The sequence below is a fragment of the Anolis sagrei genome, chromosome 1 (assembly GCF_037176765.1).
Source record: "Anolis sagrei isolate rAnoSag1 chromosome 1, rAnoSag1.mat, whole genome shotgun sequence".
NCBI classification, from domain to species: domain Eukaryota; kingdom Metazoa; phylum Chordata; class Lepidosauria; order Squamata; family Dactyloidae; genus Anolis; species Anolis sagrei.
The window spans coordinates 226,254,783-226,274,248 of record NC_090021.1 but is presented as its reverse complement, the minus strand read 5'-3'; the positions used below and the strand labels follow the sequence as shown (position 1 = coordinate 226,274,248).

The following is a 19,466-nucleotide window of genomic DNA, read 5'->3' as shown; positions in this document are numbered from 1 at the left end:
TATTTTTTAAGTCAAATCTCTTGATGTCCTGCCTTTAAAGGGAGCCAATATATATGGTTTGTTTCTGTATCAATGGAAAGTAGTGAAAAGCAAAGCAAAAGTTAAAGCAAGAAGTCCTAAAGATCAAAAGACCCAAATGATAACAACATGGAAAACAATGAGCTGCGAAGTATGCATGTGAAAAAAACACCTTGGCTTCAAAATACCAAATTTAGGATCTATTTACTGAAATATTTGTTTTCATGGATTATTTGTGATTTTTTTTCCAAGTATTGATTCAGAGGTTAACAAACTCTTGAGTAGCTATCCAGCTGTGGTGTCAAGAAAATGGATTGAATAGCAGAGTTCTGGTAAAACACAGCTTGCAGACTCAGAAGACTGGACAAAAAGAATGGTTCCAAATTGTCCTGCCAGAATATTGAATTATTTGCTGAGTGCAGTGCCATGGATTTAAATATTGCTGATGTAAAGGAAGTGTGTCAGAATGTACTCCTTGATAACCTTAGTTAGACTATATTACCTCTGTGTAATAAGGCAAGCTTTCTCTCTAGATTGGTGTTAGTATCAGTGGTTACATATTTGATATTGCGTAGTGTATAATAGAATTGGTAATTAAGACTGGAAATAACATCACAGTATGGAAAGCAACCAACTATGGATGGATCTACAAATAGCTATATTGCAGAGCTGCATACTGAAGAAAGAAAAATGTACTTTGCACATGCTTATACTGGTTCTGGTGTGCTGGTAAGCTACAACAGAGATTTCCATGGAAAATCCTACTGACATCATATGGCAAGTTCAAAGTGTCTGAAGCTTTGATCCTACAGCTGCATTGAAAGTTAGCTGAAACAATGAATTATGAACCAGAATTTAGGCCCTTGTTTGAAAAGTCACAGATCATGGGGAACTGAAGAGCATCCCTGTATTATTGTCTGGACCTGTGGCATGATAGGTATGACGAATGGTTTGTTTTCATAATTACATTTGTGCCAAAATTTTAAGCACATTGTGGCAAGTGGGTATATGTAGGTATTTCTGTACCATGCAGTTTTATGTAGATATTTTACACCTTCAGCTCCTGGAGAATACCTTCCACATACCATTTTGTGCCTCTTTATGACTAACATACAGTACTGCTTTTCTTTTTTAATGCTGCCAAGTTTGATGCTCCTGGACCCTTTCAGGAGGGAGCCAGCCTTTTGGATTTGGATTTTGATCCCATTAAAGCAGATAACAGCTCCGTAGGGAAGTCACCTACACCTGCAGCTCAGGTTGGTTTTCTATTGCCATTGTTTGACCCCATCTGTTCCTCTGCAATATTACAGATTAGAGGGCTGAGACTGGGACTTCATGAGAGAGGGCTTCATAGGGACTTCATGACAGAGTCCATACAATTACCTCCTCAATATACTCCACCAGCCCTCACACTTCTTGGAACTTGTGTCCAGCTTTGGGAGGTTTCCTTTGTTTGTTTGTTTGTTTTTAGTACTATAATAGGAAAGTAATCTTTGTGCAACCCTAATGTGCCCCAGGATTGGACTGGATGACTATTTGTATCTTGTTTCTTTCTGCTTGATGGCTTTTGCTGACACTTGAGGGTGAAAAATTGTAATGTGATTGAGTTTTCACTAAGGCTGTTATCTAAAGATGACCAATTAATGCGAATCCTCCAGATTGCGTTGTGTATGAATTTGCATTTCAGCCTAACTCTACTGATTCTCCTATCGTATGTGAGAATTGTGAAAGTTACAACATCTCAAGCTACAGATTGGTTGTCTCGCCCAGTTTAACCTACATAACTTAGATGTGTTAAAGAACATAACTGCTTGAAATCTAAGATCATAGGCAGTATGGTTACATATAATACATTATTAAATCATCTTATAATACAAGTTACTAAACCTGAACTGTATGTGAACAGTTTTTACATTCTATGTTGGCTGATTTAACAAAGTCTCTGTTTTTATTCCAATTGCTATTTGCTAGTCTTTGCCTTGGGATTTATGGGAGGTAAGATTTCTATTTATCCAGTGGTTAGTGGCATGAACCATGTGGTGTATCGCTTACTTTGTGCAAGTGTTATTTTTCCTGACACTTCCAATCAAATATTGTCATGCTGGTTTTGCCTTTTCCTTCTCATTTTCTCAGTATTGAACTACTTTTGTATGTTACTGTGGTAGCCATCTTCCCTTTTGTCTGCTGATACTGTGCTTTACCATTAACATGATCTTAATGGCATGTTAATTTACTGAAGCTTCAATCTTGCTGCTGCAAAGTTTGTTGCGTACCTCACTGCTATTTTATCCATCTCAACAGATTATTTCCTATCTCTGCTTATACATTGTGCATACACCTCAACTGTCACCCAACTAGTCCTCAACCAACCCAAAACAGTCTATGTTGTTTTACTGCAATGGGTCATCAACAGCAAAACAAATTACTTCTGTATCAATGAGAGTTATTTTGTTTTCTGTTGTGCTCCTAAATACTCAGCTGGGAATAATCCCTTTACAAGACCCCATTCTGTGTTGGACACATTGATATGTATGCTTTTGCTTGCTCTCTGTTGTCTGCTTGGGAGTTATCTTTGTCCTCCGTTGCCTGGACTAATTCTGTTTTTTCACAGGAAGATACTTCACATGCCCTTAAACAGTACCATGTGGGTTGCTTATTGCTGCCAAATAGATGTCTTTGAGGTGAAAGTGGCCTTTTAAAAGAACTAGCCAGTCAAGTTCCCCCACTTTCTCCTTTGTGCAGTGGCCTTATGCATTTCCCTGATTCAAGCATTTCTCCTGCTGATCTTCTGAAACTTAGTGTCTTTCTTTCCTTCCACCTTCCTCACTTGTAAAGATCTATGTCCTAAATACTATGAACATATGAGATCACATTTTATCTTGGAAAGGTCTAAGCAGGATGAGTCCAGGTTAGTGCTTGGAAAGGGGAACATCAAGAAATACCAGATACTGTACCCTGTACTTCGGAGGAAAAAGCAGGCAAAAACACTTCTCAGTAATTTTTTTCTAAGAAAGATATGAAATTAGGTTGCTGTAAGTTGATAGATAACTGAAAGGCACATGTATACATGCATTATTATATAGCAGAGTTTAACTTCACTGAAAGTGGGACTGTCTACCAATGAAAAATTATTTGCTGAACCAACCGACATAAATGTTTTCTTGAAATGCTGAAATTTTTTTGCAAGGCTACATATTAGTTAATAAGGGGTATTGTGCATTCTTAGAAGGAAAGTCTGACTTCCCTAAACTTATTCCATACCAAATCAGCATAGGGAAGTGAAAAGATTCCCAGTTTTCTCAGTTAAATTTTGCTATCATTCATTAAAAAGAGTGGTCACAAATGATCAGACATTTGTACAGACCTGTGAGCAAAGTTTACAGCCCTATTTGAAGGACCTCTGAATACTTTTGCTCCAATCAAATGACAATAACAGCTAACGATTGAAAACAGAAAGTGGGATATGGAAATTGTCTCCCTTACTTAAAAGAGTAGTACTAGGGGACTTGGATGTGGTTGCTTCTGTGTAGCTAGTACGGCCCAGTCATATGGATCATGTGGCAGGCCTTTGGTAATTATTATAGTGTAAAATGTCACAATACCCTGAGGCTTCTCTATCTGCAACCACTTCAATATATGATGCCATATGGAAATGAGTCCCATATTTCATTGAACACTGTGGCATTAATTACCCTAGATATGATCTTGGTATGGCAGCTTATCTCCTTTTTATCTGTTTTGGAAGAAGTGTTGATTAACTATAATTGTTATACTAATTCCTCACATCATGATCTTTTATTCGAGAAGCTAGCCTGCTCTTCTTTGTAGTGCCCTTCTATCTGCCTGCTTTTAGTAGATCTAGACTAATAGACCTAGTAGACCTAGATTAATAGAATTAGGAGCACTGAAATCATTATCAGCCAAGTGATTGATTAGTTTTGTATTAAACATAAGTTTTACGTGGAACAGTTTTTGATGACAAGAGATTTTTTTTATATAAATCATTTTTATTGCGTTATAGTGTAGATACACTATGACAAGAGATTTTTAAGTGCCTGGGTACAGCCTTTAAGAGTAAGTAAGACCAACAATTATTTGTTGTTAATTAAGAAGCATTTATTTATTATTTATTGTATTTATTTGTGACATTTATATTTGTGACATTTCCACTCATTGCCAAAAAATGCAAAAGAAGCAGAAACTGGAGATGGTCAGAAGTTTGATTTTAAACACCTCCTTGAAGAAAACCATAATATTTTGGATTTTCTACTAATCATGAAACAATCTTTTGAACATCTTGAGCTTTATTTTTTCTATGGATCCCCATTAGGAGCAACTTTTGTAGGGCAAATGTGAAGAACAGCATCACTTCCTTTAATGTCATGTTCAATTAAATCTTTCATAGTGCCAGATTCAATGAAAAAATTGCAATCTCCATCAGCAAAGGAAGATTTCTTAATGCTGTGCTGATGTTTGACATTGAACAGTGCATATATAGACACCAGTGCAGCAAGCAAGAGCTCTGTTTCTATATAGGAGGGATGTCTTGAAATATATTCATGATTTTGCTCAACCAACTTAATCTAGCATAGAATATTCTGGGAAACTAGACTGCCTGATACTTACATTAATGGCCTTCAATGTGGTTGCACTTATGTCATTTAATATCAGAAAACCTCTGCCTAGCAATGCACCCCAAATCAAACCATCCAGCTCAGTCAGTGATGCATGTTTGCCATGAGAATGGATGCTCTCCTCCCATCATCTATCCACAAATAAAGAGCACTTGATCCTAAACTGTCCAGCAGGCCTATTTGCCCGGGGACTATTTCATTGTCTGGTGTGTGACTTCTCACTACACTCTTCTCCCTTTTATATCTTTCCTGTACCCATGCCTGCTGCTACCCTCTCCCATCTCTGTTTCTCTCTTCCTCTTCGTTTACATCTCATCAGCCTGAAAAGACTCCCTCTAGCAGCATGGATCAGTTTCCTGTTGATAATCCTAATGATAATGCGTTTGTGGTGGACTGGCCTGACCAGACCACTGAGACTGAGATCAGCCAAGTAAGTGAAAGTGCTTTAAACCATCATCTGTATGATACTGCCATGTTCTGGCTGTTGTGTCCTAGCCTATTTGCTGGTCTGTCAAAAATGTAAGGATACTTCTGTCCTGCTGCACCTGTCAACCATTCATTTCCAATTGAACTAAGAATTTATCTGTTCCCTGAGCTTCACCATGTACTATTTCTTGGGGTAGCTGGCTTGATATTGTGATACAATCATCATGGGAAAACATATCAGACAAAGGCTGTGTTGCATTCTATTGCATGTGAAGGAGACAAATGGAATGTGGGGAGCATGTTCAATGTATTCCAGTACCGTTCGGCTTGTGTTACTTGGTTCCCTTGTCATCACAAGCCATATTCCTGTGATTGTGTTGCACTTTAAAAAAATTGTCTGGTGGGTATCCAACTTATTGGCATGGCATATATGGGAAAAACTTGGAATGTATGTGTTCATTGTGCTTTATGGTCTGACTCCTGAATATTGGAGATTATTATCAATTTATGAGAGCAGGTACATGAACGTTTTCCGTGCACATTGGTCATGTCAGGAGAAACTGGGGCTAGAACAAGGAACTTTCATTCTGCTGTTGGTTGGTAACTTTTGGACTAGAAAGACTTTGTTTCAGATCTTCTAGGGCTCTTGTTATGAGCATTGGGCTCCAGAATATATACCAAGCAAGTTAATCGTATGTAGTTAAGTTACTCTGAAGTATCTGCTATGTGTCTCCTCTTGCTGCAGGATGACTAGCTTGTATCATGTACCACTTGATTGTGCCACAGAATTCAACTTTGCTGATACTTCAGATATGGCAAGGCAGAAATCCATGGTGGCAAGTGGTTTGTTCTTAAAGCCACTAAAACAGATACAGTGAAAGATAATCAACACGCAGGGGAATTAGACTTGGTAGTTGTAAGTTGTAACTTGTAAGCCATGCTGAGTCCCCTTTGGGGTGAGAAGTGTGGCATATAAATGTTGTAAATAAATAAATAAATAAATAAATAGTTTCCTATGAGGTGGGTAGGAATAATTGATAATTTAATTTCTACATAAGCATGATGTTGCATCCGCTCTGGGTTTTATCCTGTGCCTTAGAGGTACTATCCAAAGTACTGATCCTAGCAATCAAATTTAGCACCTTGGGTAGCATTACTGAAATGGATAGCATTATGGATTAAAACTCAACATTGATTCTCTTCTTCACTGAACACCAGTCACACAGTCTGAAAACAAATTCTGTATTACCTGTGCCCTTGCCCAACCTTCCTCCCCAGTTCATTCTTTGTTCTTCAGTGAGAACAATAAGATCATTAGTACTTTCATGAGTATTTTTATATATAAAAAACTCAAGTTTTATTCTGTTAAAGTAAACTTTTCAAGGTAGCAGTTTTTAAGTCAAAGCAATTGTACATGGTTATAGCGATGGAGAAAGAGCAGAGTAAAAGATCCATGCTTTTTAGTAGTGACCAGAACAAAAGTTCCGTCTGTGGATGTAACATAAAGTGTTTTTAAAAGGGCTATTCCTATATGTGTATTTTTACTTATTAGAATTTAAGAGTCAAACTTTGATCTACAGTTTGATATACAGTACAGTTCAATTAAAGTTCCCAAGATATTCTTCAATCTTATGGGAAAAATTCTAAGAGGAGAGTTACAGATGTTCTTCAGGTGAAGTACCTCTTTTCATAGGCCCATCTTATAGGCAAAAATTCAGTTAGTCTATTTGTTTCTCTTTCTGTATTTGTTTCTCTCTATCTAGAACCAGTGTGGTTCAATGATTTAGTGCTGAGCCTGGGAACTGGGAGACAAGAGTCAATTTAGTGTATTCAAAGGTTTTATTTAGTATAGCGATATGCTATGTGTTAGTAAACAATGAACATTCGAAATACTCTAGAACAGTCTTTCTCAAACTGTGCTCCTTCAAGTGTTTTGGACTTCAGTTCCCTGAAATCCCAGCCATCTTATATCAACTGTTAGGAATTGTGGAAGTCCAGAACATTTGGAGAAGCACAGTTTGAGAACCACTGTCTTAAAGAATCATGGAATTCAGTGAGGACAGAGGGAGGTTGGGCTAGCAAAACCTCTGTCCCACACCAATAGGCCTGTTCATTCCTAAGACAAAAAAAGTTAGAAAGGTGAAAGATTATTTGTAAATACATTTTCCTGTGGAGGAAATAATGTTTAGAAAATGATACATGGAAATTGAAAACTGGATTTCACCAATTAACCCTGTAAAGACAAACAATACTCAGTGTATGTATTTATGAACCCGCTCATAGTTGATGTATTACAAGGCTGTACTAGCTTCAGTTTTGCATTGGCTTGGTTTAACAGTTTCCTCAATCTTTACCAGTGCAGAAGGCTATGTAAAACCTAGTATTTGTAAAACTCAGGATAGATCAATTATTGTAGAGTACCTGATTTCAACTATAGCAGCTTAAGATAACAGAAATCAAATGCAGTTTTCAGTTCTGGTCTGTGGGCACTTCATGATGCTAACATTCATGGTCATTTGTCAGGTTTTACCCTATTGAAGCAGACATGGATAAGAGACATTATCTTGGATTGGACTAGTTCAAACTTGCAGCTAACTTGGGCTTAGGGCAGGTGGGAAACTGATAGATGGGGTGAGATTTGCTGTTTTTATAAGACACCTGGAAGCCTAATTTCTCTATGTAGTAGACATTATATGAAAGAATAAGAATGCAGTCTGATGCCTATTGTAATTCAAAAACAGTGAGACTGAATATCTCAGAATAAGCATGCATAAAATTGGGCATTGAGTCTTTATAGCATTTGCATTCCTCCTGTTCCTGTTCTTTGGAAAAAAAGTTTGCATTTACTAAGTCATTTAACTAAAAACATGAATCTGTTAAGGTGTATTTCTTTATAAAGGAATGAGCTGAGCAAATCTGTTGTATTTATGCATAATTGATCTGTGTCACCCCCCGCCTCTCCAAGACTCCTAACTGCTTTGAAAAAAAAATCTTTTTAGAGAATGGAGGTGTTCTTATCTAGATGGACTAGACAAACTGTTCTTACCTTTTAGCCCCCAGATGTTGCTGACTTCTCATCCCAATTGCCATTAGCCATATGATCCATGGTCAGGGATAATGGGAACTATAGGCCAACAGCATCTAGGGATCCAGTGTTGGGAATCATTGGGGTAGGCTATTACATTAATGATAATGACTTTAAATTGTGGTAGCTGATACATTTCTCAATTCACATGAGGCACTGGCTTGTGCAGAAATTGGGAGATTATGACCTTTACATGCTTATCTACTAGTCCTATCACTTTAAACATTGGTCATCATGGGGTAGGGCTTGATGGAAGCTGGAAGTCAGCGAAGAGCTCTGGTTTTATGAACCAGAAGTGGAGAACCTTGGAATTGAATCTGGTTTTCAGGGAGTCCTTATCTGGTCCTCTGAGGTTCCCCAGATGACCATTCCTCCTTCAGTTTTTTAAAATTTCAATTTTCTTTCAATTTAAAAAGACTGCAGTCCATTACCCACAACATAGTTATTGCCAAATAGAGGCTTTAAGCTAAAAAGATACTGTATTTTGGTCCCACTCCTTTGCTGCTGTTTCTGGCCACCACTGCAATGTACTTCACAAGCAACTTCCTTGAAACTGAATTTGGCCATTGGAGTGAAAGAGTTTCCTCACCTTTGGTATAATCCCTAGAATGATGATTGTGAAGAGATGGCAAATTACATGCTTTTAACTAGATTTTTCTTTAGTGACCAGATGATGGCAGTCTTGAACAGCATTAATATTTCCAGTAGGTCAGGGAGCTCTGTCTCTCAGCCAATACATAATTTTTATCACCTGTCATTAATTTTGTTCATGCTTGTGTAGTATGAGTATAATTGATCAGCTGGGTTTGCTCCATTTTCATATCTGGTTGCCACCGTTTTGTGTTTTAGGACAGTGAACTCCATGTGTATGCATCAGTTGGTTATCCTTTGTCTAAAAGACAGGTTCTGTTATTGTAAGAACCTTGATTTACAATAACAAAATTCATTATCATTTTATTTCCTTCCCTGTCTTCTCAGCAGGAATTTCTCTGTCAGCTCCATTCAACTCAAAATTGAAGTTCTAAAGCATTATTCTTGTACAAGCAGATCCTATGCAAAAGAAAAACTTCAAATCCTGTACTAGTGTAGCAACTTTTGAGTATTCTCCTGGCACATGTGTTGAAGCAAAGGGCCAATAGTGGAAAGGACACAAAGTCAAATGAAACAAGAACAGCAACCAAACATGCCTCCAGATGTGAAATTTTCAAATAGTTCATTTTCCCTAATGTCTTTATAATGCAAATATATATTTTAAAATCGTTTGCATTACAATCAGTGTTTTTGCTTCCATGTGTTCACACAAATAGTGCAAGAGAAGACTCATGGATAAAGGCCTCAGATCCCCAAGTCTCATGTATAAACATGCCCCCAAAGCAGTTGAGCTACACAAGGCAACCTCAAATGCCTAGCACAGGGTGTACTTAGGGGAGTTCTAGAATAACTTCTCAGCCTAGGGGCATTTGCCCTTCACCCAACTGATGTTGCTGGCATTTGTGCCAGTATACCCACTGGGAGTACCTGGCATTGATTCCTAGCTATTGGCTGTGCAGCAGCTGCTATGAAGACAGTGTCTACTTGATACTGACTAGCAGGAACTTACAGTTCAGATGAGTTGTAAAAATGCAGCCATTCTCAATTGGTGTTCTCCTGAACATGTTGGGGATTTGAGGAGTTTAACTGGCTTTTGTGTTGCAGTCCACAGAAGCCACTCCTGCTGGTGCTGAGGCAGCTGACAAAGAAGCAGCAGCTGGAGCTGAAGCAACTAAAACCGAAACTGACTCAGGATCTGCCTCAGTAAGACAGCAGGAAAGGGAGAAGGGGTGGGAACTCAATCCTTTTTCACGCTGGCCCATGCTAGCATCCTAGACCAGTTTCTCTTCACACCTGTGAACTGAATGGAGCTGGAGTGTCCTAGCTTCAGCTGTCCCATGTCATCCATATGAAGTGCATTCCTGGTGGAGGGACCTTACTTGGAACTATTGGACAAAGCCCATTATCCATAGTTGTCTTTCCATAAGGAAATCTTCCCTTGATGCAGACTGCTAAGTAGCAGGACCAGCCAGGAGGAGAATATCTCTATTGATCTCCTTAGTTCCTGTTAATCAGCGAACCTCCTTTATGTGTGGTCCAGCAGCCCATGTCTGCCCTGACAGATCCCTCCAGGCAAGTTAAGCAGTCTGTGGTTTTGAAACAGCATAAACTAACCCCTTTGCACCCCCTGAGGTCAGCTTCCATTTTCTTTCTGTGGCAGATGATTGTAAAAAATCTGGCCAGAGGCAACCCATTTGTTGCCTTCACACGGTCGAGCTGAGTTGTTAGCTGCTGTGAAGAAGGGTGCTGAGAACATAGATGTAATCAGCATCCAAGACGAACATGAGCACCAATTATAAATAAAGGAAGGTTGAAAGGGAGACTGAGAACTTCTGCCTGTTTTGAACCTATCCCTCTTCATACCCTTGTGGCAGAGCTTTCTGTTTTCTCCCATTAATCTTTATCCCACTGATATTTACCACTTTATGTGCTTTCCTTTTTGAAAAAACCACCCCATCTTGTCATCATTTTCCTTACTTCAGTGGCTATTCTTGGTCCAAGTCATAACTTCAATGGCATAGAGTAAAAAAGAAATGAGATCCCTGGTACTTGAGTGAATTTTTAAATTAAGGATTCATGTTTGGCTAGTATTTTGAGGGTGAAAGAAACAAGGGCTTACTATTTATAGCTACTGCTTTGGTCTACTTTCTCTTCTTTCTTTAGAGCTCTCTGCCTGCTGTAGTTGTGGAGACTTTCTCAGCCACTGTCAATGGAACAGTGGAGAGTGGAGCCCCCTCTGAGAGGGCTGACATGCCACCAGGTTTCCTCTTCAAGGTAAGTGTGTGGAGGTGAGGACACAGCTGAAGACATTCATTCTCCTGGATGCAATGTATTGAAAAAATCAAGGGCATTATGCCAGTAAAAATGAAGGCATTAAATTACAGTATAATTAACAGCATCCATAATCCACAACAGCCTAGGATCACTTTGTCCCATGCATGCAATCTGGCATGAATTTGGATAAAATGTGCTCAGTAGTATCACATATAGTGCAAAATAGATGACTTCTAGCAAATTAAGGGTTTGTTAAATTTTAACATTTGGGTATTACTTTTTAAATGTAAATAATGGTTGAATAAAATAATGAGGACAGCAGCTGATCTTCTATTTACAGTCAGGGTCTTACTTTCCTGGTTCTTCTTTTAGGAAATGTGCTCTTCTCTTGATTGTTCAAACCTAGCCCTAGTATATATTCTTAAGGGTAGCGGAAGTGGAATAGTCAGTGTTCTAAATAAATATCCCTATGCTTGCTAGGTCCAATTGAGCATAGTTTCATAAAATAAGATCCACAAAAGTGTGACATCTTTATTGGCCAACCAAAATGCACAAAACACTTCAACATTATTTTGCCTCTTCAGGCAAAATATGTTAAAAAACATACATGAGAAGAAAGGAAAACATAGTCATGGGCCTACATTGTGTATCCAATATTGTTCGATGGTCTTAGAAAAGATATCAGTGCAGACAGAGGACATTTCTCTATTTCTTGGCTATGTGAGAACAAAGAAAAGAATAACATTAGCTTCATTAGCAGCAGTAAAGTAACTCCTCTTGGTATCCTGATGTCTCTTAGGAGAGAACATTGAGTTTCTTAAGACATACTGGTACATCTAGAACTTCAAACACTTGTGTGAAGTTTTGTTTATTTTGGTTAGCTGATAAAGGTATCACTCTTTTGTGGGTTTTATTTTGCTGTGTGGCCATGACAGCTTCTCCTGAATACATTTCTCCAATTATCCTTTAGGGATGTAATCCTTCACTAAGTTTTTTCTCAAAGGGCCAGTAAGCAATTTTAGTGATTTTACTTCAGGAACATCTTAAAAAGACAGTTTTCAAAATCTATTTGCAATTCAGGACTCATTTTGTGAAAAATTCACACACGATTGTTTTGTTCAGAAAGCAGCCTTTTCTGTTCAGGAATCAGCACTTGTTGCATAGAGATAATATTTGTTGAAGAAATGTTGTTTTCTTCACAGAACATGCAGTTTTCCATGTAAATCAATTATATCCAACTTTTCACTGGAGAAGTTCCCAAAATATTCAGTGCAGACTAGTTTTTTTATGCAGAAAAAAATCTGGGCAGAAATATTTTCTGCACAGAAAATCCTTTTTTTCTGGTTCTTCTCATCAGGATTTCTCAACATGCAAAAACATGCTTTTAGACAATTTTCCAAATATGTTTTAAATATTCTGTCTAGTCTTAGTAGCATTATGACAAAATTGTTTTTTGGAGTCCTAGATGTGCTGCTGCTCCCTCCTCCCAATTACAGGTGGCAAATTTCCTTTTTGGGGTTGCATTGCATTATAAATGGGAGATGGAAAAAGTACCATGATGAAGCTTGTTTGACATCATTCTTGTGGGATAATGAGATTTGTCTATCCGGGATCAGTTAAAAAATATTTTAGGACATAATATAGAGAGATTCAAAACAGAATATGCAAACCCTTCTCTAAGTCCCTCTTTTCCAATTTTAGGCATCCCCACTGTTGCCTTCAGAAGCAGCAGCTAAAAATATCCATTGGCTTCTCTTGTAATTCATTCAGTGCTCCATACATATGTTTTTATTAATAAATGTTCTCAATGGTCCAAAATAATATATCCAATTTCCCCAGTTACAGTTATCCTTTAGTGATAATCTTCCTATCACAAATCTTTCCAGCTCATGTACTTTACAAAAAAAAGAGCAATGGAACAGATTTTTCATAACAATTTACCCATTTGTTTGGTGTATAGGCGAGATAGAGCTATATAAAGATGAAACAACCCTTGTTTGTGAGATGAGGCGGTTTCTCTAAAGATCACACTGGAGTCATTATCTCTTTGCAGGTACAAGCCATGCATGACTACGCTGCCACTGACAACGATGAGCTACAGCTGAAGGCTGGGGATGTTGTTTTGGTGATTCCATTTGACAATCCCGAGGAGCAGGTATGGCGATTGTATGGGGCTACTGCTAGTCTTGTAGCCTGTGTGGTATAGTAAATAGAGGACATTGTTATTCCTTCACATAGGAATGCAAACAAGGGTTTTTAATATTGCAAATTGTACTTTTTGCCAGGTTAGGATTCTTGGACCTGGATCAAAAAGACTTGGCTCAAATCTCTCTTTTGCTTTGACATTTTTTTGACGAAAACTCAATGAAACCTGACAATGGGTATTAAGATATATTGAAAAAGTCTTAGTCTTCCGTATAACAATTTGTTTGGCTCTCTGAAGTGATTAACCTGAAGTTTCCCCAAGCATGCAGCTCAATGGGGGGATAATGAAGTGTGCAGAAATAGCTGTGGTTGATTATACACAGGGATAATATAAATTAAAATAAGTCACATGATAACCTGAAAGGAGCAGTGGGAAACACAAGGTTTGACTTGTTACACTCCAGTGGGTGCAATGCAAGTCAGCCACAAGTAAACCTTTGGTTCTAGTTAGAATTCTGGACCATGGCACACTTGTTGTCATATATGAGGTTCACATCATGAAGTATGCAAACAAATGTTCTTTTCCCATTTCAAACCTAAAAAGGCTCTGTATCTTTATTTCATCTCTTATGATAGCATCGAATTGTTCTTCATACACAAGAGAAAACACAGATGTGGCTTTTGTGCTATAAATGGGGTTTGAGGTCTGTGTGATTATTATATTTATGTAGCAAAGCCTTACTGATGTAACAGATGCTGTACATGCCCAAAATGCCTGGTTTTCTATTGGCATAAAACAACTCTCCAGTAGATGGTGCTGTTTTCCAACAGAAAAAGAAAGTATCTTCCTTGCTCAAAAAAGAAACCACTAAGGCAAACTGTCATAAAACGAGCAAACTGGAATTTGGAATATTTTAGGTAATGTCACTTTTAAATGAAAATTACATTAGATTGTATTTCCATTTTAAACAAACCTACTTTATCTCCCCTCTAATGGTATATCACATGTTTGGCTGGGAAAGTAGTTCTGTAAGGAATGTCTTCCTCCTCTTTTCTATTATTGTCAATTCTCATAGAATGACTCTCAGATCTGAATAGACCAGGGGTCCTCAAACTAAGGCCCGAGGGCCAGATACGCCCCTCCAAGGTCATTTACTGGCAATCACTCAGGGTCTACCTAAGTCTGAAATGACTTGAAAGCACACAACAACAACAACAATCCTATCTCATCAGCCAAAAGCCGGCCCCCAGTTCCCATTGAAATACTAATAAGTTTATATTTGTTAGAATTGTTCTTCATTTTAATTATTGTATTGTTTTAAAGTGTTTTTTGCACTACAAATAAGTTATGTGCAGTGTGCATAGGAATTCATTCATGTTTTTTCCAAATTATAATCTGGCCCTCCAACAGTTTGAGGGACTGTGACCAGGCCCTCTGTTTAAAAAGTTTGAGAATCCCTGGAATAGACCTTCCAACACTGCTAGAGGGTGTACTTCTGAATGAGGGGCTTGAAACCATTCACAGCACAGCTTACTAGAAACCAGACTGCTGAAAATAAGAAGTGTTATTCTTGTCCTCTTGCAAGAATGCAAGCAAAACCATAGACAATTTAATTTTGCTTTCTATCATATGGAAAAAAAAATCTGGTCTTTGAGTATACAGATCTATATTTGAATGAACAGAAGATGGTCAGATTATGATCCAGAAGCCAAATTAGCAAATATATTCTGACTGAAGAACCTTATGAGCAGTGGATTACAATATTGAAATCCTAAACACATGCTTCTAGATTATTTCATCTTCAGCTTTCTAAATGGATAGCAAGATAGGCTAAAATAACTTAAAATGTAACTGAAGAAAACTAAAAAGCTGTGGAAATTTTAAAGATGAGCATATTTATTATGGGATTATGAATGAATGGAAGGGTGTTATAACATGACTGGTGTAACAACAACAACAACAACAACAACTTTATTTATACCCTTCTACCATCTCCCCGAAGGTACTCAGACCGGGTAACAAAAGCACTCAGTAGTGCAAACACACAAAATACAATAAGTGCATAAACTATGGCATAATAGCAATAACAAATAGTATAACATCATAAAATCCTACCAGCTTAAATTTCAATAAAATGCAACAATGGCTGCAGATATAAAATAAAATACAATTAATATCCATCCCATAAAGTGCTAAGATGAAACAATTACTACATCCTCAGGTATAATCATTAAAGATTCCTAAACAAGGTCAAAGGCCTGTTTGAAGAGCCAAGTTTTCAAATTTGTTCAAAAAGCTTGGAGAATGGGATCTAATCTAAGAAGCTGACTGGGGTATGTGTATTTTGGGGGACACCCATAGTGGTTAAACAGGAATGAAAATGCACAATCTCTAAAATTAGAATCCAAATACATAGTCATGTTAGTCTGGCAAAGGGATCTTGTAGCATTTTTGAGACTGATTGAGAGAATAAATATGGTAGCATAAGCATTTGAGGACTGTCCACTTCCTCAAATACATGAAAAAAGTGCAGAGTGTTTGTGTGAATAGCCATAACATTTCTACACTGCCATATAATCCAGTTTCTGAATTCAGATTATTTGCTTTGAACTGGAATATATGGCAGTGTAGACTTATATAATCCACTTCAAAGCAGATAATCTGGATTCAGAAACTGGATTATATGACAGTGTAGATCCAGAGGGAGGGAGGGGAAAAATATAATTTATATCACTGTAAATTAGCACAATGCCATTTATATTTGTTGAATTACTTGGGATTTATGCTTTCAACACTTGGAATATGGTTTGCTGATTTGTGTTTATAGCATAATTAAAAATGTAAAAAAAGATCCAGCCTTTGTCTATGAAAGTTTCTCCTACCAATTTTGTTTTTCTCAGTTTCTAGGGGGCTACAAGATCCATTTGAACACTTAACAATTAGCTTATTACTTAGATGCATGCAAGAGAAGTCCAGTCACTATTCAAATCTGTGAAATGCAACAAAATAAAAACAAAACACTGTGATGTATATTTTGTTGCATTTTGCTGGATGACAATATGGCTATGTCTGATAAATTGATTAGTAAAGGTAAAGGTTTTCCCCAGACATTAAGTCCAGTCATGCCCGACTCTGGAGGTTGGTGCTCATCTCCATTTCTAAGCCAAAGAGCCAGCATTGTCCATAGACACCTCCAAGGTCATGTGGCTAGCATGACTTCATGGAGTGCCGTTACCATCCCGCTGAGGTGGTACCTATTGATCTACTCACATTTGCATGTTTTCGAACAGCTAGGTTGGCAGAAGCTGGGGCTAACAGCTGGAGCTCACACCACTCCCCAGATTCGAACCTGCGACCTTTCGGTCAGCAAGTTCAGCAGCTCAGTGCTTTAACCCACTGCGCAACTGGAGGCTCCTTATCGCCAATTTACCCAAAGTCAGGTTTCAGGATCTGAGAGGTATATGCTGCTAACTTTCTCTTCGTTGCTCACTTGGCATAAACTTTTTCTTCCACCTTTTACCCTGGTAGGATGAAGGCTGGCTGATGGGTGTGAAAGAAGCTGACTGGCTTCAGCACAAAGAACTTGACCAATGTCGAGGAGTTTTCCCAGAGAATTTCACGGAGAGAGTGCAGTGAGGTCCTGAGGCTCCTTCATGGCTTCTCTCCAGCAAGAAAGCAAGATGTGTTTTTACCCCTCTCCCCTTGGGGAAAGTCTAAAAATAATAGAGAGCATTTTAAAGGAACAAAAGCCTAAGAGTCGGATTCTTCACAGAAAACAGTGTTTTAGAAGTACATTGAATTCAAAGTGTTGCTATCAAATATATAGGTAATAAAGAATGACAGGTTGAAACAGTCCTTTTTTCTTTTCCTTTGAAGAGTGCTGGTGTTCAGAAGGTTTGTCACCAAAGCAGTGGAGTAATTTTGCTTGAATTGAAATTGAGGTGTTTTCAGCCATATAAATTGTGGAATACTAACTACTAATTCAAATGACACAATAAAGTTTACCTTGTGGGAAGGTGCAGTCAACCTGTCTTGTGCCTGATGTTGCTTATGTGGCATCCCTTGGATTTCAGACCCTGCAGATTATTTGAACCAGCTGCCATAAACCCAATGCCTGTCATGCTGTTGAAAATAAATATTTAGTGTACAGTGTTCACACATTATAATTATGTATATGTGTGTGCGCGCGCGTGCGTGTGTGTGTGTGCTGTTCTTTCTTTGGAAAAATGTAATATGAACTGTGATTTTATACTTTGAAAAGCAAACCAAGTCACCATTGAGTATACATCAAAAAGAAAAAAAATAAGTAAATAAGGCCCGATACAAAGCTCATTCAAAGATGTGACGCAAACTGTTACAATGGCACCTTTTTGCCCTGTAATAAACTCTATGTACATATATAATTTCTTTTAATAATTAATAAACTAATGTTTGTTTGTTAAACTGGATTTGGAATGAGCAGGAGCTAGTTCCAAATCCAGCTGCATCTTAGAGGAGTAGAAAGAAAACAGCTATAAAATGGAAGAAAGAACACGTTATTGCATTTTGTTTCCATTTGATGCAACATCAACACCACTTGCTTCCAGCGTGTTGCCTCTGTAGTTTGAAAAACTGCAGGCAAAAATGTGTCCATCTGTTTTATCTCATCTCTGGCAGGTGAATGTGTCCAACAGCTTTAGTACTAATCTAGTTATAAGGTTATTTTGTGCTGGTCTAGTGTCTGATGTTCCATTAAAAACAGTTATTACCAAATAGTATTTTACTTGTACCAAGGTAGGTGGCTATGTGAGAGAGATGCCTTCAGGGAGTCCAGACAAGTGAGGTAGGGGAGACCACTGCTTGTCTATTTCTATTTCTGGGGATGGAATTCTGTTGGTATCCAGATGTTACTGGATTACAACCCCAGCTTTCTTAGGCAGGAGAGCCCATAGCACAGATTGCTGGGAATTAGAGTCCAACAGCACCTCAAATAGCAATGCAAATACCCCCTTAAATGCAAAAATTAGCTTATTTCATAGGATCTAAGGTGCCATCAAGTGTAAGACCCCCCCCCCAAAGCTTTAATTTGGAGACGTGAAAAAGAATTTTCTTAAAATTCTTAGAATATTTTATTTTAAATAATTTAAATAATTTGCTTCCGAGTGTAGCAAACTCCAGACTGTCTGCATCAGTCTTTTTTTTAATCAAATCTATGGGGCCATTGGGAGGTAGCAAAAGCAGCAAGTGACATTTAGCTCAAGCAGACTCCTTTTTCTCTCCTCTCTCAGAGATAAGACTTTTTTAAAAAAGCAAGCAAATGCATTGTTGAAGGCTTTCAACAAACAAGCAAACCCCAAATTCAAGCTGTTTGGGACTGGGGCCCTCCCTCTTCCTCCCCCCCCCTCTTAAATAGACATAAGACTATTCAAAAACACAAACAAAAATTGAGCCATTTGAGGCTGGGGGCCCTTCTTCTGTCTCTTCTCTCAGAGGCAAGGCACTTAAAAATAAACAAACCCCAAAAGGATGAATGTAAGTCACTATCAAATCTAAAGTGCACTGTGTTTGGAGCTCCTAAATTGGAAAAAAATGTGCCTTAGATTTGGTGAAACACAGCAATATTTCTAGCAAATTTCTTCCTTCTCTGTGAGAAAAAGTGGGTTTCTGTGCAATTTTTGTGTAGTGTTTGTACTTGGGGATTTCTTGCGGAAAATTCATTTCTACAAAATGCCCATTTTTTGCTGCGAAGATGTGCTTTTGTATGGAAAGTATGTATTTTGCACTAAACACACTGGTTCTTGCATGATTGTTGGTTCTTTTTTCACAGAAAATGTAGAAAAAAATCACACATTAGATTTTATTTCTGTGCAGAAATCTGTGTGTTCATGCAATTTCTGTAATATTTATGAAATTTACCTAAACACACAGATTCCTATACAGAAACACCACATGTAGTTTTCCAGCATGTATTTTCTGTGTAAAGACTAATAGCTCTGCATAGTAAATGCATATATTTTCTACACAGGAAAACTATTAGTATTTTCTTCTATAATTAATTTTCTGCAACAAAACCTTGAGTTGTGAAAATTTTACAGATTTCTTTTCCTTAGCTAAATTTCAAGACACCCTTTCATCATAAGGGATGCAAATATTGACAAGTATTGTTCCCATCTCTAATCTGGAATGGCACACAATTTTCACTCCTGTTTTTATATTCATTTGGTGATCCTAATGATAGGAGACCCACTGAATTGACAGAGCTTGGGTTAAGTGTTGACTTACCAAGATACACTGATTTATTGAGTGAGATATT

General features: G+C 37.8%; 1 protein-coding gene across 13 annotated transcripts in view; it reads left to right on the top strand.

Moving 5' to 3' along the window:
- Positions 1-17,200, top strand: part of BIN1 (bridging integrator 1) — a 142,945-nt gene extending 125,745 nt beyond the window's left edge. For 4 of the 13 annotated variants that reach the window (XM_060774050.2, XM_060774074.2, XM_060774058.2 and 1 more), the window contains 7 exons: positions 1,164-1,274; positions 1,990-2,013; positions 4,972-5,082; positions 9,859-9,957; positions 10,918-11,028; positions 13,082-13,183; positions 16,703-17,200. In XM_060774050.2, coding sequence (XP_060630033.2) covers positions 1,164-1,274; positions 1,990-2,013; positions 4,972-5,082; positions 9,859-9,957; positions 10,918-11,028; positions 13,082-13,183; positions 16,703-16,810 — 666 coding nt within the window. In that variant the 3' untranslated portion in view covers positions 16,811-17,200. The remainder of the gene's footprint in view (positions 1-1,163; positions 1,275-1,989; positions 2,014-4,971; positions 5,083-9,858; positions 9,958-10,917; positions 11,029-13,081; positions 13,184-16,702) is intronic. The other 9 variants (XM_067473594.1, XM_060774084.2, XM_060774099.2 and 6 more) reach the window with 3 other exon arrangements.
- The last annotated feature ends 2,266 nt before the right edge of the window (positions 17,201-19,466 follow it).